The sequence below is a fragment of the Mustela nivalis genome (genome assembly GCF_964662115.1).
Source record: "Mustela nivalis genome assembly, chromosome: 18".
NCBI classification, from domain to species: domain Eukaryota; kingdom Metazoa; phylum Chordata; class Mammalia; order Carnivora; family Mustelidae; genus Mustela; species Mustela nivalis.
Genome location: NC_139037.1, coordinates 47,133,202 through 47,157,388, shown reverse-complemented (window position 1 = coordinate 47,157,388; position 24,187 = coordinate 47,133,202). Strand labels below are relative to the sequence as shown.

The window sequence follows — 24,187 nt, the reverse complement described above, 5'->3', positions numbered from 1 at the left end:
GAGGGCCCAGGTCTTCTGCCACCGGATTCTATCCTTGGTTCCGCCACACCCTGCAGTCCCCCTTGGGCACTTCTGATTTCCCTTACCTGAGGCCTGTAACAGGCGGTATTCATCTACTTTATAACCTCCAACTTCACCCCAGCTACCGTCCTGCTGCCACTGTCACCTAATGTCCACTTACCATTGCAACCTTGGCCTCTACCTCTGATGTCGGTGTTGCAGGCGCGGGGGGCCGAGTGAATAACTAACCCTCAGAAGCAGCTGTCCCGTCCTTCATCAGACTGGGCTTGTGTGTCAAGGTCACACAGCTGTGGAAAGAGAGGCTGCATTGGGACCTGGCACTTTCCGGAGCTCAGTCCTGACTCGTATGGGAAAAGCAGAGCTGCAGCAGGGGAGAGAGAGGCTGCTTGGAGAGGTGAGGCCTTACCTAGCTGGACCAGGAGCCCAAAGGTCTCTGGCGCATGCCCAGGCACTGGATCCTCTGGGCTGCGTACAGCCCACCAGAGTTGCAGTCATGAACACCTGAAAAAGTTAAACTAAGGCATTAGATTGACCTTCGGGTGGTGGGTGGGATCAGAGCAGTTGTTCCACTGCTGATAAAGACGCAGAGATCCAACCCAGAGTCACCAAGGCGTCTTGAGGTTCAAGCTCTGTGCTGGGCTCGAGGAGACAGATGCAGCCTTTGCATAATGCTACCGCAGCTGAGAGGAGGAGTGACACTAGAGACGAAAATGGCTTTCCCACGAGGACTGTGGGGGCAGAGGGCAAGTGGGAAAACAGTCCTGATGGTAATTCCACCGAGAACAGCAGCAGCAGTGTCTCCTTGGCCCATGCACCTGCCCTGGGCTGAGCACTCCCAAGCTGTGCTAGAGGGATTAAAGGTAGCCAGGTCTGGAATTAGTCATTTGGGTTTGAATCCAGTTTCTGGAACCAGTGCTCATCTCTTATATGACCTTGGGGAACCAACTAGCTTTCTGAGCCTGGACTTCCCTAGAAATACAACCATTATTCCCATTCCCACCTCCTCAGGTTGCTGTGAGAATTAGCAATGATGCTCACAACACAAACCCTGGAGTCCCGACACTGGCACCTGCTCCAGGTGGGTGTGTCTTTGTAACCCTCTCGGGGCCTAGGTGAGCACCATTACCACATCTGTACTAGCCACCAAGGAGCAACAGACTCAGAGCAGACTCTGAGGCTGAGAAGTACCACCTGCCCCTCAGGTGGGTTGGCAGGTTCTGAGAAGCCCCATTTCCTCCTCACACAAACCCAGGGGTGGAGAGACTTTGGGAGACTGGCTAAACAAGACTGCTTGGCCCAGGGACATCACTGCCAGCAGAGGCTGGAGGTGCCCAGGACTAGAGAGGCCACAGGTGCAGCCACCACACAATGAATGGGTACCTCGGCTCTTAACCTCCCCCAAATGCTATGGAGCAGCCCACACCTTACGCCCGCTACACAGGAGGAATCTGAGGCCCACAGAGGGCTTAGTTTGCCCGTGTTTCCTGGGGATCTCCACACCCTGCACCGGGGCTTGGACGGAGATCCTCATCAGTGCCTTATTTCCCTCTCTGCTGGGCTTCGGGACTCAAAACACACCTTCTTCATCCTGAGTCTCTCTGGTGCCCCCAAGTCCTGCTCCAACCCACCAGCCACCATAGATACACCAGGAAAATGGGCACACACTACAAAGTGAGGGTTTATTGTATTATTAAATGTCTGGACCTCAGGAAGCAAAGACGTCAATAATGTAGATTAAAATTAAAAGTGTGTATGTGTCCATTACATTATGCATAGCATAAAAAAACTGAAAACAATGAGAACATATATTTCCAGTATTAAAAATGATTCCACAAAGTAAAAAAGCCACAAAATGAGTGAAATCCCAACATACATCTTTGTTGTTTCACATCCTTTTATAAAAAGAGAATGAAAATTCACAGAATAGGCAGAAGATACGAACAGACATTTTAGCAAAAAAATAGATAGTAAACGCACATCTGAAAAAAAGGCTCATCATGACTCCTTAGCAAAATTCAGTTAAAACACTAAACAGCACTACACACTTATAAAGAGTTAAAATTAAAAACTGACCAAACTAAACCATTCACTAAGATGTGAAGGAAATGCAACTCTCATACACTGCTGGCAAGAATACAAAAAGGTATAATAATTTAGATCACAGTTTTCTAATTTCTTTAAGTTAAACATTTATTTACCCTAAGACTGAGACTTTCCACTCTGAGTTACTGACTAAAGGTAAGTGAAACACGTATCAATATAATTACACACAAATGTTTGTATCAACTTTATTTTCCATAGGCAAAAATTAGAAATACCCAAATGTCTATAAACTAATGGGTAAACTAATAGTGCTATCTTCAAAGATCAGAATATTTCTCAGCCAAAAAACAAAAACAAAGAAACGAGTTACTTATATATCACTGATGCATCTACAATTCTTTATGCAACATAAAAGTAGGAAAAAAAACTTTGACTCCTACTATATAAAATTATAGAAAATTAAGTTTTCTATTATAATGGAAAGCAAATCAATGATGACTCAGAGGGCTGGGAAGGCAGGTAGAGAGATTATGAAAAGATACGAGTTAAATATGCAATGACACATGATCACTATCGTGACTGTGATGTTCCAGGTTCACAAGTATGTCAAAACTTACATTTCCAGTATATACAGTTTATTACATGTAAATTATACCTTAATAAAGCTTTTCAAAAATGATTCAAAATAAAAAATCTGTGCCCAACTCTTTTTGGAAAACAGGTTTTGCAACCCTACATTCACTGCACATTCTTGCTCCATGGAGGCCAGTTTTGCTCAGTGAGAGCAAATGTAGTGACCAATGAAGGGCTTTCCACCAGCGTCTAAAGGACTGTTGGCTGGGTCACAAAAGCCACATCCCCAGACTACAGATCTCCCTTTTCTCGATCTGTTTTCTGCCTATGCAGCAATGATCTTAAGGTGAACATCGCTGAGAGGTTACAGGAATCCAAAAAACCTTTCCATTACTTCCAATGACCATGACATAGCTACACAAGGTAACTACACCTGGAGGTCCACGGACTGGCATGCACTCCAGCTCTGCAGTCCCTGGCACAGATGTGTTTGCGGGCACACTTTTAGAGGAGGCACACTCCATCTGGTTGGCTGTGGCCTCCTCCCCTACCTATGAAGCCAATGTTATTGCAGCAGTTCAGTTTCCCCTCAACCTTACAGCCATACAACCAATGACCATCACCTATAGAAACCTGGATGTCAGGGCACATGGCTCTTTGCAGGACCTGGGGAAGAGGTTCCCCGCAACAGTGCTGACATCCCCTGTGATATCCTCTGTGAACAAAGGAAAAAATTCATGCTGCTCCCAGAAGCACATGAGGTTCTCACACCTGATCCTCCTCGGCGTGACCTCTGAGACTCCCCAAACTCACAGCATCGTGTCTCAAATGAGGACCAGAAAACCCTGCAGTGTTTCCTAGGAGGCCACGGGCAGTACAAATTTGGCAAAAACTGGTAAGCTATTTCTGCCACTGTTACTGTCCCCTTGAGGTACAGAAAGTTCAAGACCCACCCCAATGAAAGATGTCCACCCCTTCATGCTTGCAGACTTCAAAATGTTTATAAACCACTATACATGGTAAGTAGAACAGCCAAGATCAAAGAGGACTTAAACAGCAAAGACTTGTTATTGCACAAGCCAAAGCAAGAGGGGCTAGCAGTTCTTGAGTTAAGTGACTTGAAAGCTGGAAAAATTAATCACAAAGATCTCAAGAGACCATATCCCTGCAAAGGGTGGTCCTTTTCTGTCAGCTACACTCGTACAGTGTTCTCTAGGACTACGTGGGTCGGGTCCATGCCAGTTAGTCAGAAAAAAGTCAAGGTCCCCCTAAGGACTCAGGTTACTCCTAATTTCCTCCAACAAATGAGAACAGAGGTCAGCTTCCCTGAGCACAGTGGGGTGATGACTGATGCACGTTGTGGAGACTTGCCAGGTGGTAGAAGTACACAGCTTTGGCCACAGACTGGCAGCGACATAATTCTGGAAAGAGCCCTGGGCAGTTTAGAAAATGCAATACAGGCACACGTGCTTCCCCATAACTGAAACTTAAGGGAAATCTCTCTGCTATTGGCACTTGGATGTAGAAGACTGAATTCAGACAAATGGTGCCTCACAAAGGGTTTCCTCTGGTATCATTACACTGAACAAGGAAACTACATTTCCTACCCATCTAAGCCCTTTCGCCGGTGTGAACTCTCCGATGCTGAGAAAGATTAGATTTTCGGCTAAAAGATTTCCCACATTCACTGCAGTCGTAAGGCCTCTCTCCTGTGTGAACTCTCTGATGATAATGTAGGGTGGAACGAGAGGTAAAAGATTTCCCACACTCACTGCACTCAAAAGGCCTTTCTCCTGTGTGAACTCTCCGGTGGATAATGAGGTGAATTCTTTGGGTGAAGGACTTCCCACATTCGCTGCACTTGTGTGGCCTTTCGCCTGTGTGAACTCTGCGATGTCGAATCAGTATGGAGCTATTGGTAAAAGATTTCCCACATTCACTACACTCATAAGGCCTTTCTCCAGTGTGAACTCTCTGATGATAACCGAGGGCAGAGACAGAAGTAAAAGATTTCCCACACTCACTGCACTCATAAGGCCTTTCTCCAGTGTGAACTCTCCGGTGTTTAGAGAGGTATGAATTCTGACTAAAGGATCTCCCACAATCACTACATTCATAAGGCTTTTCTCCAGTGTGAACTCTCTGGTGTTGACTCAGCTGGGAACTATCCCTAAAAGATTTCCCACATTCATTGCAGTCAAAAGGCCTTTCTCCTGTGTGAACTCTCTGATGACAACGGAGGGCAGAGGTAGAGGTAAAAGACTTCTCACATTCTCTGCACTCATAAGGCCTTTCTCCAATGTGCACTTTCTGATGATAACGGAGGGCAGAGCCAGATGTAAAGGATTTTCCACACTCACTGCACTCATAAGGCCTTTCTCCTGTGTGCACTCTCTGGTGTATATTGAGGTGATTTCTTTGGGTAAAGGATTTCCCACATTCACTGCACTCATAAGGCCTTTCTCCTGTGTGAACTCTACGGTGTCGAATTAGTATTGGTCCATTGGTAAAAGATTTCCCACATTCGCTACACTCATAAGGTTTTTCTCCAGTGTGAACTCTCTGATGATAACAGAGGGCAGAGCCGGAGGTAAAAGATTTTCCACATTCACTGCATTCATAAGGCCTTTCTCCCGTGTGAACTCTCTGGTGCTGAGAGAGGTAAGATTTGTGGCTAAAAGATTTCCCACATTCACTGCATTCATAAGGCCTTTCTCCTGTGTGAACTCTTCGGTGTATAATGAGATGATTTATTTGGGTAAAAGATTTCCCACAATCATTACACTCATATGGTCTTTCTCCTGTGTGAATTCTCTGATGATAACGGAGGCCAGAGCTAGAGGTAAAAGACTTTCCACATTCACTGCATTTATAAGGTTTTTCTCCAGTGTGAATTCTCTGATGGTAACGGAGCGCAGAGCTAGAAGTAAAAGATTTTCCACATTCACTACATTCATAAGGCCTTTCTCCTGTGTGTACTCTCCAGTGTTCAATGAGATCAGATTTTCGTCTAAAAGATTTCCCACATTCAGTGCACTCATAACTCATTTCTCCAGTATGAACCGTACGTTGTTGAGTAAGGATGGAGCTCTGGCTAAAAGTCTGAGCGCATACACGGCACACATAACAATTTTCATCAGTTTGACTTCTCTGAGGATGAACGAGGACAAATTTTTGGCTAAAGGATTTCCCACACTTGCTACATTTGCACTGCCTTGGCCCAGCATGAATTCTTCGATGCTGACTGAGGGTTGAGCTTCCCCTAAAGGATTTTCCACAGTCACGACACACATGAAGCCTGTCAGAAGTATGGACTCTCTGATGAATTGTAAGTGAGGATTTGTACCTGAATGTTTTTCCACATTCAGGGCACATGAGACACTGTCTTCCAGTGTGGACAACCTGGTCCTGAACAAGTGTGTGTTTGGGACCAACGGCTTTCTTACATTCTTCCCAGGTGCGATGACTTTTCATGCTCTGAGAAGTTACCCCACGCTCAGTGATTTTATTCTCCCCAGTATGAGTGGTCTGTTGTTGTTGATGCTCTGAGGTGGCTAGGAAGTCCTTCTCAACCTCCTTATACATTAAGGGCTTTCCCGAATCATGGAAATTGCTGCTCTTCACAAGTGAAGCCCTGTCCACACTGCTTCTGATGGGTTTTTCTCCCATGGCTTGCTTCTCATGCTGTTGAAGGTTTGCACTAGGATAAATTTGTTTCACATGTGCCCCATACTTGAAGAGTTTCTGGTTGTTCTGTTTTCCCTGGTGCCCAATCAAGTGGAAAATCTCTCTCAAGACTGAAGAACACATCTCACAGGGGTGGGTCTTCTGGGAAGACCGAGGTTCCTTCGGAGCCCTGGCCTGTGACACACCTACAGAAATGCTCTGTTCAAAGGGTGCCTCCACAGCCTCTGCTCGACAGGAGCAACCTGAACACAAAGAAACACTTGTGACGTACACTTTATTGGAAGAGAGCAATCCAATTACAAATATACACATGAAAAGCAAAAATGAGCAGATAACTATTCTAATGTCAAAGTCTTTAAAGTAAAAAATTACCCGACAAAAAAATATCTCTACAAAATGATAAAGAAGTCGGGCGCCTGGGTGGCTCAGTGGGTTAAGCCGCTGTCTTCGGCTCAGGTCATGATCTCAGAGTCCTGGGATCGAGTCCCGCATCGGGCTCTCTGCTCAGCGGAGAGCCTGCTTCCCTCTCTCTCTCTCTGCCTGCCTCTCCACAATCTACTTGTGATTTCTCTCTGTCAAATAAATAAATAAAATCTTAAAAAAAAAAAAAAAGATAAAGAAGTCAATGCATCAAAAAGATATAATATGTACCCAATATCCAAGCACCTAAATATATTAAGCAAATAACAGAAATAGACAGCAATGCAGTAACAGTAGAGGACTTCAATAACCTGTTATCAACAATGGACAAATTATCCAGACAGAAAATCAATAAGGAAGTGTTGGAGTTGAACTGCACTTACACCAAATGCACTTAACAGATATATACAGAAGATGCCCTTCAATTGCAACAGAATACATTCTTCTCAAGAACGCCTGGAACATTCTCGAGAACTCTCATATGTTAGGTCATGAAACCTTTTTTTTTTTTTTTTTTTTAAGATTCTATCCATTTATTTGAGAGAGTGAGAGCATGAGAGGGGTAAGGGTCAGAGGGAGAAGCTAACTCCCTGCTCAGCCAGGAGCCCAACATGGGGCTCCAGGGTCATGACCCAAGCCAAAGGCAGATGTTTAACTGACTGAGCCATCCAGGCACACACTTTTTTTTTTTTTTTTTTAAAGATTTTATTTATTGGGGCACCTGGGTGGCTCAGTGGGTTAAGCCGCTGCCTTCGGCTCAGGTCGAGATCTCAGGGTCCTGGGATCGAGTCCCGCATCGGGCTCTCTGCTCAGCGGGGAGCCTGCTTCCTCCTCTCTCTCTCTCTCTGCCTGCCTCTCTGCCTATTTGTGATCTCTCTGTGTCAAATAAATAAATAAAATCTTAAAAAAAAAAAAAAGATTTTATTTATTTATTTGGGGCACCTGGGTGGCTAAGTTAGGTAAGTATCTGCTTTCAGCTCAGGTCATGATCCCAGGGTCCTGAAATCGAGTCCCACACATCAGGCTCCCTGCTAAGTGGGGAGTCTGCTTCTCCCGCTATCCTTCCCACTGTTCATGATCTTTCTGCCTCTCTCAGATAAATTAAGATTGTATTTTTTTATTTGAGAGAAAGCAAGCACAGCCAGGGGGAGAGGCAGAGGGAGAAGCAGGTTCCCAGACAAGCAGGGAGCCCAATGAGAGGCTGGATCCCAAAACCCTGGGATCATGACCTGAGCTGAAGGCAGATGCTTAACCAACTGAGCCACCCAGGCACCCCAAGAAACAATTCTTAACATTTAAGAAGACTAAAATCATATCAAGTATCTTTTCCAACTACATGGCACGAAGCTAGCAATCATTAACAGAAGTAAAGCTGGAAAATATCACAAATACGTGGAATTTAAACAACATTCTTCCAAACAATGGATCAAAGAAGAAATAAAAAAATCTATGTACACAAATGAAAATAGAAACCCAACACATTAAACCTTACAGATGCAAGAAAATCAGTTATAAGGGGGAAGTTTTACCAATAAATATCTACATTAAGATAAAAGAAAAATTTGGGGGTGCCTGGGTGGCGCAGTAGGTTAAAGCCTCTGCCTTCGGCTCAGGTCATGATCCCTGGGTCCTGGGATGGAGCCCTGCATATTGGGCTCTCTGCTCAGTAGGGAGCCTGCTTCCCCCTCTCTCTCTGCCCTTCTCTCTGCCTACTTGTGATCTCTGTCTGTCAAATAATTTAAAATTTAAAAAAAATTTTTTTAATAAAAAAAAAGGAAAATTTTTATTTTTATTTATTTTAAAGATTTTATTTATTTATTTCATAGACAGAGATAGGCAGAGAGGCAGGCAGAGAGAGAGAGGGAAGCAGGCTCCCTGCCAAGCAGAAAGCCTGATGTGGGGCTCGATCCCAGGACCCCAGGATCATGACCTAAGCCAAAGGAAGAGGCTTTAACCCACTGAGCCACCCAGGTGCCCCAAGAAAAAATAAAAATTTTAAATAAGCAACTTAATACGTCAACCTATGAGAAAAAGAACAAAGTAAGGTCAAAGCACAAAGAAGCAAGTAACAAAGACCAGAGCAGAAATAAATGAAATAGACATTAAAAAAACAACAGAAAAGACCCATGCAACTAAGAGTTGGGTTTTTGAGAAGATAAAACACTTGATCTTAGCCAAAAGGCCGAGAAGCGATTTTGAGAAGATAAAACAAACTGACAAATGTTTAATTAGACTAAGAAAAAAGAAAGACTCAAATAAAATCAGAAATGAAAGAGGAAACATCACAACCGATAGCGCAGGAATACAACCTATCAAAAGGCTACAATGAACAATTATATGCCAACAAATTGATAACCCAGAAGACATGGATAAATTCACAGAAACCTACAAACTACCAAACCAAAAAAAGAAAGGAAGGAAGGAAGGAAGGTACAACCTGACAATACTGAATAATGAAGAAATAGAAAATGTGAACAGACTCATAACTGGCAAGGAGAAAATGTTCCACAAAGAAAAGCCCAGGACCAGATAGAATCAGAGGGAATTCCACAACATAGTTAGAGAATTAACACCATCTTTTTTTCCCAAAGGTCTATTTTATGTATTTATTTAAATAATTTATCCATTTATTTAAGAGAGGGAGACACAGCGAGAGAGGGAATACCAGCAAGGGGAGTGGGAGAGGGAGAAGCGGAGTTTCTCCTGAGCAGGGAGCCCGACATGCGGCTGGATCCCAGAACCCTGGGATTACAACCTGAGCAGAAGGCAGATGTCTAATGACTGAGCCACCCAGATACCCCAAAGATCTATTTATTTTAGAGAGATAGAGACAGAGCACGAGCAGGGGGAGGGGCAGAGGAAGGGAAAGAGAGAATCTCAAGCAGAATTTTCTCTGAGCATGAAGCCCGCCACCAAGCTCCATCTCACAACCCTGAGATCATGACCTGAGCTGAAATCAATAGTCAGATGCTCAACAAACCGAGAGAGCTGCCCAGATATCCCCATCCTTCTTGAAGTCTTCCAAACAACTGAAGGGGGAACACTTCCAAACTCATTTGCAAGGCCAGCATTACCCTGATGTCAAAGGCATTTAAGCACAATGCAAGAGAAGAAAATTACAGACCAATATCCTTGATGAACAGAAACGCAAGATTCCTAAAAGAAAAAATTCTTGCAAACCAAATCCAAAAGCACATTACAAGCATCATACAATACAATCAATCAGGATTTATCCCTGAGATGCAAGGATAGTTCAACATGTGTAAACCAATACACATGATACACCACCATAACTGAATAACAGTTCAAAGGGTAAAAATCATATAGCCATATCAACAGATACAGAAAAAGCATCTGGCAAAATTCAATATGCTTTCATGATAAAAAAAAAATCACCAACAAATTAGATATATAAGCAACGAACCTCAGTACATCTGACAGGCCCACAGCTAATACATTCAATGATCAAAAGCTCAAACCTTCCCTCTTCCCCTCCCCCAGCCTCTGTCCTTGTCTCTGTTCCTTGTCAGGAACAAGACAAGGTGCTCACTTGCTCCACTTCTATTCAACATAACAGCAGCGGTAATCCTAGCCCTGAGTAATTAAGGAAAAAAATATAATGAAAGGCATCATATTATTTTAAAAAATCATCATATTATTTAAAAAATAAATAAAAGGAATGGAAGAAGTAAAGTTATCTGTTTGCAGGTGATATAATCTTACATATAGAAAACTATAAAGAATCCACCAAAACATTGGGACACCTGCAAGGCTCAGTTGGTTAAGTGTCTGTCTTCAGCTGGAGTCATGATCCCTGGGTCCTGGAATCAAGTCCCACACTGGACTCCTTGCTCAGCAGGGAGCCTGCTTCTCCTTCTGCCTGCCATTCTCCCTGCTTATGGTCTCTTCCTGACAAAAAAACAAACAAACAAACAAACAAAAAAACCACCTATCAAGCAATATTCCATCTTAAAAAAGAAAAAAAAAAAAAGACTCCCCCAAAACACTATTAAATAAATGAATTCAGTAAAGTTGCAAGATTAAAAAAAAATCAATATACAAAACTAAGCTGCATTTACATCACTACTAATAAAAGTATCTGCAAAAAAAAATTGAGAAAACAATCCCACTTAAAATAGCATCAAGGGGGCGCCTGGGTGGCTCAGTGGGTTAAGCCGCTGCCTTCGGCTCAGGTCATGATCTCAGAGTCCGGGGATCGAGTCCCGCATCGGGCTCTCTGCTCAGCAGAGAGCCTGCTTCCCTCTCTCTCTCTGCCTGCCTCTCCATCTACTTGTGATTTCTCTCTGTCAAATTAATAAATAAAAAAAAATCTTTAAAAAAAAAAAACAGCATCAAGAAGAATAAAATTGGGCGCCTGGGTGGCTCAGTGGGTTAAGCCTCTGCCTTTGGCTCGGGTCACGATCTCAGGGTCCTGGGATTGAGTCCCACGTTGGGCTCTCTGCTCAGCAGGGACCCTACTTCCCCCACCCCTCCGCCTGCTTGTGATCTTTCTCTGTGTGTCAAATAAATAAATAAAATCTTTTTAAAAAAAAAAGAATAAAATACTCAAAGAAATTTAACCTAGGAGGTGAAAGATCTATATCCTAAAAATAAGAAGAAACTGATGAAAGAAACTGAAGACAGACGGAAAGATATCCAACATTCTTAAATATCTTGTTCTCGCTTTTGATATTCGCAAAAAAATTCCATTGACATTTTACACAGAAATAGAAAAAACACTTCTTAAATTTGTATGGAACCAAAGAAAACCCCAAATAGCCAAAGCAATTTTGAAAAAGAAGAACAAAGCTGGAGACATCACACTCCTTGATTTCAAAATACTCCAAAGCTATAATCAAAACAGTAAGGTACTAGCATTAAAACAGACCAATGGAAGAGAACAGAGAGCCGAGAAGTAAACCCATGCACACATGGTCAACCGATCTTTGACTAGGACACCAAAAACAGACAATGAAGAAAGGACAGTCTCTTCAATAAATGGTGATGGGAAAACTGGATATCCACATGGAAAACGAAAAAAAGAGGACCTCTACCCTGGGTCTTAAAGTAAGAGGGAAGGTGTGGGGAAAACTTGGCCAAGCCCACCAGCTAGCATGAGAAGCCAGACTAGCTGCCGAGGAGTGTGGGCATTCTGGGCTTACAACCTCTCCCTGCCCCAAGTTTTCTGTACGTACTTCGGGGGGCCAGCCCCACTGCAATGAGGCCAAGGCTGTAGATATTCTCCACATAGACACTGAGGCGCTGAAGAAACTCAACAAGAATAAAAAAATTAGTCAAGAAGCTGGCAAAGAGTCTTGGAACATGGGTTAAAAGAAAAGAAGCTGGCAAAGAAGTATGATGTATTTTTGCTTTCAGAATCGCTGCTCTGGGACGCCTGGGTGGCTCAGTTGGTTAAGCCGCTGCCTTCGGCTCAGGTCAGGATCCCAAGGTCCTGGGATCGAGTCCCACATCGGGCTCCTTGCTTGCCAGAGCCTGCTTCTCTCACTGCCTCTGCCTGCCTCTCTGCCTGCTTGTGTGTACTCTCTCTCTCTATCTCTGGCAAAAAAAAAAAAAAAAAAAAAAAAAGAATCACTGCTCAAGCAGATCCCACAAGTCCTGGCTGAGGGCTGAGTAAGGCTGGCAAGTCCCCGTCTCTAACTCACAGCGAGACCCCGGCGGCTAAAGCGGGTGGAGCGAAGCCCAAAAGCGAACAGCACATGAAGAAGGTCCCATGTCTGGTGGCGGCCACTGGCCACGGGAGGATGACGGAGGATGCGCTCGTGGACAACATCTAATGAACTGTAATTTCCTGGGGTCCAGGCTCAAGAAGAACTGACAAAACAGCTGAGCTTCCTACACTAAGAGCAGCATGGGGGAGCCCCAGAGCCTTCACTAAGACAGCCTAGTGAGTCGTAGCGCTACCAATGAAAAAAAGGAAGATGGAGAAGAGGGAAAAAAAGGAAACTGGACCCTTATCTTACTCCACTCACAAAAATTAATTTGAATTGGAGTAAGAACTTAAACATAAGACCGAAAATTATAAAAGTTTTCTTTTTTAAAGATTTCTTTACTTATTTGAGAGAACGCCGAGTGCGCACACATGCTCAAGTCAGTGGGGGGAGGGGCAGAAGGAAAGAAAATTCAGACTTTGTGCCAAACAGGGAGCCCAACACCGGGCTCAGTCCCACAACCCATAAGATCACCACATGAGCTGAAACCAAGTCAGACACCTAACCAACTGAGCCACTTAGGCACCCCTGAAATTATAAAACTTGTACAAGATATTCAGGGAAAAAAGCTCCTTGATATTGGTGTTGCCAATGATTTTTTGGATATGACACCAAAAGCAAAGGCAACAAAAGCAAAAATAAACAAGTGGCACTGTATCAAATCAGAAACTTCTGTATGGCAAAGGAAACAACAAAATGAAAAGACAACCTAAGGAACAGGAGAAATTATCTGCAAAAGATCTGACAAGAGGTTTTAACATCCAGAGTATATACAGAACTCATAAAAACAACAACAGGGGCACTCAGGTGGCTCAGTTGAGTGCCTTTGCCTCAGATCATGATCCCAGACTCCTGGGAATGACCCCCAGGTCAGGCTCCCTGCTGAGCAGGATCTTTTCCCTCTGCCCCTCTCGTGGGGTTGTGTTTTCTCTCTCTGCCAAATAAATAAAATCTTTTTTTTTTTAAGATTTTATTTATTTATTTGACTGAGAGAGACATTTTGAGAGAGAGAACACAAACAGGCGGAGCAGGAGAGAGAAGCAGGCTTCCCGCTGAGCAGGGAGCCCGATGTGAAACTTGATCTCAGGACCCTGGGATCCTGACCTGAGCCAAAGGCATATGCCTAGTGACTGAGCCACCCAGGCGCCACCAAATAAATAAAATCTTAAAAAATCCTCAGTAACAACAACAACAACAAATAATCCAATTAAAAATAGGGAAAGGACCTCAATAAACACTTATCCAAAGACACGACAAATGGCCAACATATACACGAAAAGATGCTCAACATTACTAGTATCAGAAAATTGCAAATCTGAATCACAGTATCACCTCACACTGCTTAGAATGGCTATTATCAAAAAGCAAGAGGTAACAAGTGTTGGTGAGGAAGGTGAAGAAAAAGAGACCTTTACATACAGCTGGTAAGATGCACTCATACAGACATTGGTACAGAATAGAAGATCTCTAAAAAATTAAAAATAGGGGTGTCTGGTGTCTGACTGGCTCAGTCCCAAGAGCTTGTGACTGGATTGTGAGTTTGAGCCCCACACAGAGCATAAAGATTACTTAAAAATAATTTTAAAAATCTTAAAAAACTGAAAAACGAACTATGATATGGCTCAACAATCCTCTTCTCTGCACACATCCAAAGGCGATGAAATCCCTATCTCCCAGAGACACCTGCAGCCCTGTGTTCACTGCAGCATTATTCACAACAGCCGAGGTACGGAAACAACCTTTCTATGTAGCTTTCTATGGAAAGTATCTTTCTATGGATGAATGATAGATAAAGCCTGATATATATACACTATATATTCAGCCATAAAAAAAGGAAATCCATATCCATAAATTGACATGGATAAACCTGGAGGACAAAACTCAACAATGCAATATGTCAGAGCAAGACAAATACTATATTGTGTCACTTATATGTGGAATTTTATTTTATTTTATTATTATTTTTAAAGATTTTATTTATTTATTTGACAGAGATCACAAGTAGGCAGAGAGGCAGGCAGGGAGAAGGGAAAGCAGGCTCCCCACTGAGCAGAGAGCCCAATTCAGGGTTTGAACTGTGTTCAAGAATAAGTAACGGTGCCTGGGTGGCTCAGTGGGTTAAAACTTCTACCTTTATCTCAGGTCATGATCCCAGGGTCCTGGGATTGAGCCCTACATCGGGCTCTCTGCTCAGCAGGGAGCCTGCTCCCCCCCCCCCTCTGCCTGCCTCTCTGCCTACCTGCTATCTGTCAAGTAAATAAATAAATAATTTTTTTTTTTTTTTTTTTTTAAAAAAGAGGGGCACCTGGATGACTTAGTCGGTTGGGCGTCTGCCTTCGACTTGGGTCATGACCCCAGGGTCCTGGGATCGAGCCCCACATCGGGCTCCCTGCTCTGCAGAAGCCTGCTTCTCTCCCTCTTCCACTCCCCCTGCTTGTGTTCCCTCTCTCACTGTGTCTCTGTCAAATAAATAAATAAAATCTTAAAAACTAAAAAAAAAGTAAATAAAAAAAATGACTGAGTTCATCAGCTTTATAACATCTGAAGCAAGTGAAAAATGTCATGAAGAGAAACAGAAGACAATCAAGGGAGAAGATATTCTCTCTGCCACACTGACCTCAGGCTGTGACAGTTATGTTGAGCCTCTAAAATTATACCTTCAGAAATTCAGAGAGGCTGGGGCATCTGGGTGGCTCAGTGGGTTAAGCCTCTGCCTTCGACTCAGGTCATGATCCGAGGGTCCTGGGATCGAGCCCCACATCGGGCTCTCTGCTCAGCAGGGAGCCTGCTTCCCTTCCTCTCTCTGCCTACTTGTGATCTGTCAAATAAATAAAAATCTTAAAAAAAAAACAAAGAAATTCAGAGAGGCTATGAAAGGAGAAAAAGGAATTGGTGGCAGAGTCATAGCTACAGATGGACTAAGTGAAGAACTTCCAGAGGAGGCACTTCCTAACCAGTTACCAGCTGGCCTAGTAACTGCAGATGGTCAACAACCACGTGCCATGGTTTACAGGATGTCGTATCAACAGATTTCTGGTGTTCAACAAATTCAGTCTTCATGATCTGAAGAAATAATGGCATGGGGAGTGGAGAGAAGTGAAAAAGTCTGTACGATTCTGGAAAAAGACACGAGAAGGAAGTGACTGAGGAACAGATGTCCCTTTGAATACTAAACACCTGTAATGTCGCTTCCTGATGCTTGACTAACTGAGGTGTTCTTTTTTTTTTACAATTTTTTTTTTTTGAAGAATTTATTTATTTGACAGAGAGAAATCACAAGTAGGCAGAGAGGCAGGCAGAGAGAAGAGGGAAGCAGGCTCCCCGCTGAGCAGAGAGCCCAATGTGGGGCTCAATCCCAGGACCCTGAGATCATGACCTGAGCCGAAGGCAGAGACCTTAACCCACTGAGCCACCCAGGCGCCCTGAGGTATTAATTCTGACTTGAAAATCTTTGTTATGAATGTTTGAAAGAAAAATTTGGATTTTAAAGGTATTAAAATGGGCACTGGGTGGCTCAGTTGTTAAGTGTCGGCCTTCGGCTCAGGTCATGATCCCAGGACCCTGAGGTCCTGGGATTGAGCCGCCCTGCTCAGCAGGAAGCCTGCTTCTCCCTCTCCCCCTGCTTGTATTCTCTCTCTGTCAAATAAATAAAATAAATAAAAGAAAGAAAGGAAGGAAGGAAGGAAGAAGGAAGAAAGAAAGAGAAAAAGAATTAAACTATTTTTGCTTTGTAGTTAAACAACAACAACAACAACAATACACTGTTCAACTCACAGAAACAAAGAATAGAATGCTAGGGGCTGGAGGCCACAGGAAAAAGGGAGCTACTGTCAGCTACAAACTGATGCAGTTCTGTGAACCTAACGCACAGCATGGTGGGTACAGTTAATAATAATGCTGAGCTGCATACTTGAATTTGCTAAGAGAACAGATCTTAAGTATTCTTATACACCCCAAAAAGGTAAAATGCACAGCGACAGATTCGTTAATTAAGCTGTTTGGAGTAATCATGTCATAATGTATATGAATATCAAGTCCTAGCACTAACTACTTTAAATATAAATACACACAATATTACTTGTCAGTTACGCCTCAATAAAGCTGTTTTAAAAAAAGGAAAGAAATCTGAACACTGTAAGTAAAACAGTACAAGACAGTCTTAAAAATACAGTCCATGGTCCAGGTAGGTAAAGACCACGATAATACCTGTAATTCCCAGCATAAGGAAGCACAATGAACTGTCAGATAAAAAAAGGAAACAAAACCAGGGACACAAAAGTAACACAGACCTAGAGAGATGACCTGGCCAGGGAGAGGACAAACAAGACACCATCCACTAGCCTCACTGCAAGTCTACTGAACTCCAATTCCTCCTGCGAGGGGTCAGCGCAGATAGCACTGGGTCCGTGGGGAGAGCAGAGGGGGCTGCGAAAACCCAGCCCCAGCAAGGACTGAGACTATCCAAGAAACTGTTGAAGCAAGCAGTACCTATGGTCTGCATGCTGGAAAGGACAAAGCACCCTCTGCAGGGGGTAATGCAAAACCCAGTTTACATCGCTGGGAAGGAGGAGGGCCTTACCCAGTGAGGACAGAAGTGTAAAGTTCTCCAGCATCACATCGCGGTACAGCCGTCTCTGAGCCTCATTAAGGAGACGCCATTCCTCCTGGGAGAAGTACACGGCAACATCCTCAAAGGTCAGGCCACCCTGTCAAGAATGGGATGGATAAAATCAAGAACATTCTCTGAGAATTCACACTCCATCTCCTCTACGTCTACCCCACATTTCTCCTCCTCTGGATCTCCCCACGCCAGAGGAGGTACCAGGCCTTAGAGTGACTAAGAGCTGTTCTCTCCTCACGATCCCGTTCATGCAGCCCTCAGCAACAACAGGCAGGGGGACAGATAAGTGTCATGTAAGCTCTGGGCTGGGCTGCATGGCCCCATCACTTCTACCAAGCAATTCCCGTACATCTCACAGATTTTACACACAAGAGCTAACCACATGGGCTCATGCTTCACCCTGAGGTTCCACGTACCAGGGCACTAGGGCGCTCAGCTCATGCTTATTCTCAATGTGCACATCATTCCGAAGACCAAACCTCTCTCACATCTTTGGATCTCTCAAATGCTTTCCCACAGCTCTGCTATCTCTGTGCCCCACACCACAGGGATGTCCCTGGACTCACCCACACACCGGGCACATGGCAACCAGAGTGTTTGAAAATTTCAAACATGATCTTGTATAGCCCCTGTCCTTTGATGGCTCCCACTGACAAAGAAAGTCCCAAGTGCTGCTTGGAAGGCCTGCCTGGAAGACCCGTGATCTTTGCTTCAGTATTAGTCACCCAGAACCACAAGTCAATTTCAGATACATGTGACCCTCTGATACTTCTGTGCTTCCCTTGCTGTCCCTTCGCAGCAATCACCCTCCTGTCTCCATTTAACCTTCATTAAAGGCACGTCAAATCCCCATTGGTCTCCAAGCCAGGCACAAATTTCTGCAGACCTTGTCCACCAGCAAGACTGAAACACCACAGATGCCATAAAAGCTCACCACAAGATTCTGGTCAATCTGTACAGTAGTGAGTAAACAGTGGGCCTGGCCTATCATCTTGATTTAATTACTACTCTGCCTCCGTAGCCATGTCATGTCCACTCATCCCAGGGAAGTCTTGGCTGCCTGCCAGATCATTCTCTCTTCTATACTGCTCCCACTATCAAATTTCTCCCTCAGCGTGCACCCTCTTCTTTCTAACTCACTAGTAGCATTATCACCATGACACCACAACCTGCATAACCCCTCCTATATGTGATCCAAAACTCCCCCTTGGTCCACACAATCAATACCCATCACTTTTGGATGTCTCCATCCTGGACCTCTCCCCAGATATCAGACCTGTGTGTCCCGCAGACCATCTGATGCTTTTACTCAGTTATCTTAAACTTCTCAGATTCTTAATAGGGCCAAAAACCTTAAGATATTCTCGGTGGAAATTCACCTACCACCAACTTCCCCATCCCAGATGATGGACCTTCCACAGCTTCAGCTGCTAAGACCAAAAACCCGGAGATCATCCCTGACACCTCCTTTCTCTCCCTCATCTACAACATCCAAAAGTCTACTTGGCCCTTCTTAAAAAATGGACAAAAGTCCAACCCTTTCTTCAACCTCTACAGCCAGCACTCCTATCCATCAATTATAGCCAACTGCCTCCTCCCGGGCTCCCAGTCTCCTTCCTTAACTCCATAATCGGTTCTCCACTGGAGAACAGCAGCCACATGGAGCTTGTTAAACCTGGGCATCACCAACTCTTTCTTTCTATCCAAACTGCCCGCTACTTCACTAACAGATGCCCAAGTTCTCAGACAGCCCACATTACAGACTTGATTCTTGATCTGCTCTTTGTTCGTAACAGAAAGAATGAAGACCTGCTGTAGCCTGTTTCTAACTCCAGCACGCCTCCAAGCATTTACACGAACTGGAATCTGTTCCTGAGATAACCTTCCACACCTGTTTACACTGGCTGACTAAACAAAGAACACCTCCATGTAACCCTTGGCTTGCATGCAGGACCCTGAACTTGGGGTATCTCGAAGGTCCCAGACCCAATAGCTGGGAAAATATGTGAGTTTCAGGTTACCACGATCCCATACACTATAGGGGTGGTGTCAGGGCACGCAAGGAACTGGGAGACCCTCTCCCTCCTTCTGTAGGTGCCACAAGTGCCTTTTCAGCCTCCAAAACACTATGGGAAGAGTAAGGTAAACTGAGTGAGCTGGGCATCCTCTGTAGTCAAGTGACCTGTTAACGGACCAACCTCTGTGCCTCAGTGCTCCTCCCACCAGCTCTGCGACCTCAGACAAGAACTCCACTCCCAGGGCTCCCTCGTCGTCATCACCCCCATTCCAGCCCGTGCTCCCTCGCGCAGCTTCTGGAAAGCCGCTAACACCCTAACACAGACTGCATCCCTCTTCTGCTCATGACCCTCCAGGGCCTTAGGAGGGAAGGTACCGCACCGCGGCACGCCAGTCCACGGGTCTCCGCCTCACGCTCTCCGTCCCCTCGTCCCCTGAGGGCAGAATCCTCCCGCCTCAGGACCCCTGCAACCCCCGCCCCGGCGGCCCCTCAGCCCGGAGCCCGCTCCCGCACGCAGCCAGCCGGCGCTCACACACGCGCCCCCGCCCACCGGCGCCTCCCTGTCCCGGACACCGGGGCCTGGGCCGCAGGGCCGCAGGGCCGCGAGCAGGCACCCCGCGCTCGGGCCTTTGGGGTCTGGGTGGGGGAGGGCCCGGGGGACGAGCGCTTACCTGCGCCTGGTCCCTGGGCGCGGCCGCCGCCATCGGACTCAGTGGGTGGAGGGGACCAGCTGTCCCCTGTGGCGTCGCTGAGCAGCGGACCCAAGTCTGTGCTGCGGGACAGCGCCTCCTCCCGCCCGTCCTCTGGTCGCGCCACCACGACCCAGCCCCGGGGTTCCCGAACCTGGGACCCAGTGAAAGAACCAACGAGAACCAGAAATGACCAGGATGAAGAGGGCCGGAAGCCCCGCCTCGAGGCGAAGCGCAGGGCAGATATCCCTCACCTTAGTCCCTCATTGGCTCATGACTGCGGCCTCCCATCGCAGGACGTTCTGGGAAATGTAGTAGCCGCAAAGGGCGCTCACAGCGTTCGACCAGAGGACTGTCCAGGTGGCAACCCCGGGATGCTAGTGGTGCTCCTGCGTCCGAGCGGGAGGAGCTTTGCTCGTGGGTAAACGCGGCGGACAGACGTTATTTTAACTCTCTAAAAAGCTCAGCCTGCGCCATGGGGATGAAAATATTTGAGATGTCCGGAAATCCTCTATCAAATGACATCTCATTCCATAGGTCGTTCAGACGTAAAAGAGTTCACGCACAGCTGGAAACATTATGTCGTTGTTCTTCAAATGTGCATGGCCTGAAGCATTACTCACTTTGGTACTAATGTGCTTGTCAGGAAGAAGAAAAAAGACTGCATACAGGGCCAGAACAGAAGAGCAAGAGAAGGTATGTTAGGCTGCCCTGAAGGGATGCCGGTGGACAACAGGTATCGTTTCCGGTTCCCGCAGAAAACTTCTCCATTACCTGTGTCATCAGTGATTTTAACAGATGGAAGCAAAAATCAACAGAAGTGTAAGTAAAATTGGAAGCTCTATACTAAATCCTCTAAATTTTATAAAAAGCTAATTTATGGGGCGCCTGGTGGCTCAGTGGGTTAAGCCTCTGCCTTCAGCTGGGGTCATGATCTCAGGGTCCTGGGATCAAGCCCCGCATCGCATTGTGTTGTCTGCTCAGCAGGAAGCCTGCTTCTCTCTCTCTCTCTCTCTCTCTCTCTGCCTGCCTTTCTGTGTACTTGTGATCCTGTCAAATAAATACATTAAATATTTTTTTAAAAGCTAATTTATAACTGTGTGGCTTTTTAAAAGATTTTCTTTTTAGGGGTGCCTCGGTGGCACAGGTCCTCATCACACATTGTACTATAAATGCATCGTTCTCCCTTCAGTTCTCTGAATTCCACATGTACCCTTCCAACTCAAGAGTATTCCCAGGTCTTTTTTTCTCCAAATGAAACCTCCCCTCCCCCTTCCAGCTATGCTTTGTTAGTTAGAATTTATCTTTTTTAAAAAGATTTTGGGACGCCTGGGTGGCTCAGTTGGTTAAGCAGCGGCCTTCGGCTCAGGTCATGATCCCAGCATCCTGGGATCGAGTCCCACATCGAGCTCCTTGCTCTACAGGGAGCCTGCTTCTCCCTCTGCCTCTGCCTGCCATTCTGTCTGCCTGTGCTCGGTTTCTCTCCCTCTCTCTGACAAATAAATTTAAAAAAAAAAGATTTTATTTATTTATTTGACATAAAGTTTCAAAAAACTTTATGTATCTGTAGTTCCCCACAGAACCCCAGTTTTCTTTTTCTTTTTTAAACATTTTATTTATTTGACAGAGAGAGAGAGAGAGATCACAAGTAGGCAGAGAGGCAGGGGGAGAGAGAGAGAGAGAGGAGGAAGCAGGCTCCCTGCTGAGCAGAGAGCACGATGCAGGGCTCAATCCCAGGACCCTGAGATTGTGACCTGAGCCGTAGGCAGCAGCCTTAACCCACTGAGCCACCCAGGCGCCCATGTGTTGGCTTTTCAACTCATGTCTGTACAAAAGTACTTTGGAGCCACTTGGTAGACCATGACATAAGAACACATAGTGTTAATGAAGAACAACATGAATGCATGTACTGGGATAATACATCTTTCTAGAATCCTGAAAAACAACATCCATGAATTGTTTTTGGTAGTAGTTTTTCCTTTTTATTGGTACAGTCTATTCATAGCAATAAAGGAATTTAGCAGGAGTTACAGGACCCAGGAGAGGAAAGAGCAAAATCCAGGCACTTTGGGGACATCATTCTTAGCTCCACCTACCTCAAAATACCGGGGAAAGCTTACTGGTCCAGAAGCCATCTGAGCTGAGACAGGTCCTTCTGGCCCTCTGTGAAAATAAAGGACAAGTTTATGTCCAACATCACCTAGAAAATATTTCCTTCCAAAGTTGCCATGGTCTTAAGGAACTATTTAGAGGGAAGCCCGAAGGAGTTTGGCAGAGGAAAATTGTTTAACTAAATCTCTTAGTAGATATCGTTTCAATTCAGTCTCTTTGAATCTCTCTTTTATTTATTTTTTTTTTCTTTTGAAAGAGAGAGTGACAGAAGCAGGAGCAGAGGGGAGGAACAGAGGGGGAGGGAGAAGGAGGCTCTTCAACAGCAGGAAGCACAATGCAGAGCTTGATCCCAGGAGCCGGGATCATGATGAGTCAAAAGCAGATGCCCAGCCAAGCCACCCAGGTGCCCCTCTTTGAATATCTTAAAATAACTTGATGCTGGCTGTACCTGGTTGACTCAGTTGGAAGAGCATGCGACTCTTGACTTTGGGGTCATGACTTCAAGCCCCATGTTGGGTGTAGAGATTATGTAAATAAAACGAAAACACAAACTTTTCATATTGAACCCCCCCTTTTTAAAAAGATTTTATATGCTCATCTGAGAGAGAGACCATGAACAGGTGGGAGGGACAGAGGGAGAAAGAGAAGCAGGCTCCCCGCTGAGCAAGTAGCCCATCTCCTGGCTTGATCCCAGGATTCCAGGATCCTAACCTGAGCCCAAGGCAGATGCCCAACCAACCGAGCCACCCAGGTGTCCCTGTGTTGGATACTTTGAAGCGATTACACTTCACTCTTCCATCCAGTACATCTCCTGCTTCTCCTGCTTCTACCACTTCTCATTCACACATTTACAATCTTTTTTTTTTAACAACTCAACTTTTTAAGAGTGTTTTCTCTTTTTCTGTTATCTCAATTCCTATGTAATTCTCTATGTAATGTGTGTCAAACATTATTCTTGTAAATGAGTAGTAGTAATATCTGGCAAAGAACCTGCTTCAATTAAGCTGATGTTATAGTCAAGAAAGATAAACTTCAGGCAAAACCAATAATAGATAAAATATGTAATATATTTTCAGATGACAAAGGCACAGACAGGAATTCCACAGATGAAATTCTGTCTCTAGACTGTCTTCAGATAAGGCCTGAACATCCACTATTCCCTCAATCTCCAGATTGCCAGTTTCCCCTAAAAGATCTTGGACTTTCCAGCCTCCACATTTTTGCAAGCCAATTCCTTAAAAATGTCTCTCCCTCTCTCATGTCTCTATTAAGCCAGTATTATCAAGGGAAAGAATGAATATAAAATTTCTCTGTGTTGCTCTGGAGAACCCCGATTAGTCTTTGAAAACTTCCCATGATCAGTACAAAACTGTATGCCCCATGTGCTTTCTTATTGGTCCTGGGCAGCAGGTCGCACTTTATTTCATCAATAATTTTGTATCGATGACAAATTTCTGTGATTAGTACAAAGAAAGTGTTGCTGAAGCCAAGTTCAGCATTACTCAAGAGACAAGTTTTGATTGGAAAGGAATGTGTTTTACTCAGGAGACTGGCACCCTCGGCAGAAGGTAGACTTTTGTTCAAAAGCCAATTCTGAGGTTTTAGCCCAGCCCAGGGTTTTTTAAAAGAGGCTTAGAGTAGTTATTCAGCAAAGGGAGTGCTGTGAGCTGCAACATTTGTCACAGGCAGACTTGATGGTGCCAGTGCTCGGGAGTTGTGGCAGGGGTGGGGGGAGCTCTTGCTTCATGATGTGCAGGAGCACCCTGTTCTTTCTGCAAAGGAAGGCAAGTTCTACAGATACACTAAGGGAGTAAAATCATTTTTGTGACCTTTTGCTAAAAAAACCTGGCCAGGCTAATCAGAAAGCCAATGTGGCTTCATACAGACCTGCTGGCCTCTGTGGCCTGGGAAAGTTCTGGTTCTTCACTCCTCAAGGCTAGTGGTCTGCAAATCTCGAAATAAATTAGTTCTGTTACAGATGGAGGGCCTCACGTCAGCAAGTAAGGAGTATGTCAACTTGAAGAAACTTAACCCTTTAATACCAGCTGGAGTGCTGCTACAAATGTGTTTCTCACTTAGAATAATAAACACCATCATTTGAGGGGGACCTTTGTGGCTCAGTCGGTTAAGTTTCTGACTCTTGATTTTGGATCAGATTATTATCTCAGGGTCTTGAGATCAAGCCCCATGCTGGGCTCTATGCTCAGGAGGGAGTCTGTGTGATTCTCTTTCCCTCTCCCTCTGCCCACTCCCTCACCTCTTTCAAATATATAAA

The 24,187-nt window shown here is 44.9% G+C and overlaps 1 protein-coding gene across 5 annotated transcripts in view; it reads right to left on the bottom strand.

The window, feature by feature from the left end:
* LOC309852579 (zinc finger protein 773-like) overlaps positions 1-24,187 on the bottom strand; it is a 28,138-nt gene extending 3,951 nt beyond the window's left edge. Inside the window, exons 1-5 of one of the 5 annotated variants that reach the window (XM_082709463.1) lie at positions 21,897-24,187; positions 20,055-20,574; positions 19,783-19,954; positions 17,053-17,179; positions 1,682-6,566 (exon numbers count right to left, since the gene is read on the bottom strand). In XM_082709463.1, coding sequence (XP_082565589.1) covers positions 4,249-6,566; positions 17,053-17,179; positions 19,783-19,815 — 2,478 coding nt within the window. In that variant the 5' untranslated portion in view covers positions 19,816-19,954; positions 20,055-20,574; positions 21,897-24,187 and the 3' untranslated portion in view covers positions 1,682-4,248. The other 4 variants (XM_082709464.1, XM_082709465.1, XM_082709467.1 and 1 more) reach the window with 4 other exon arrangements.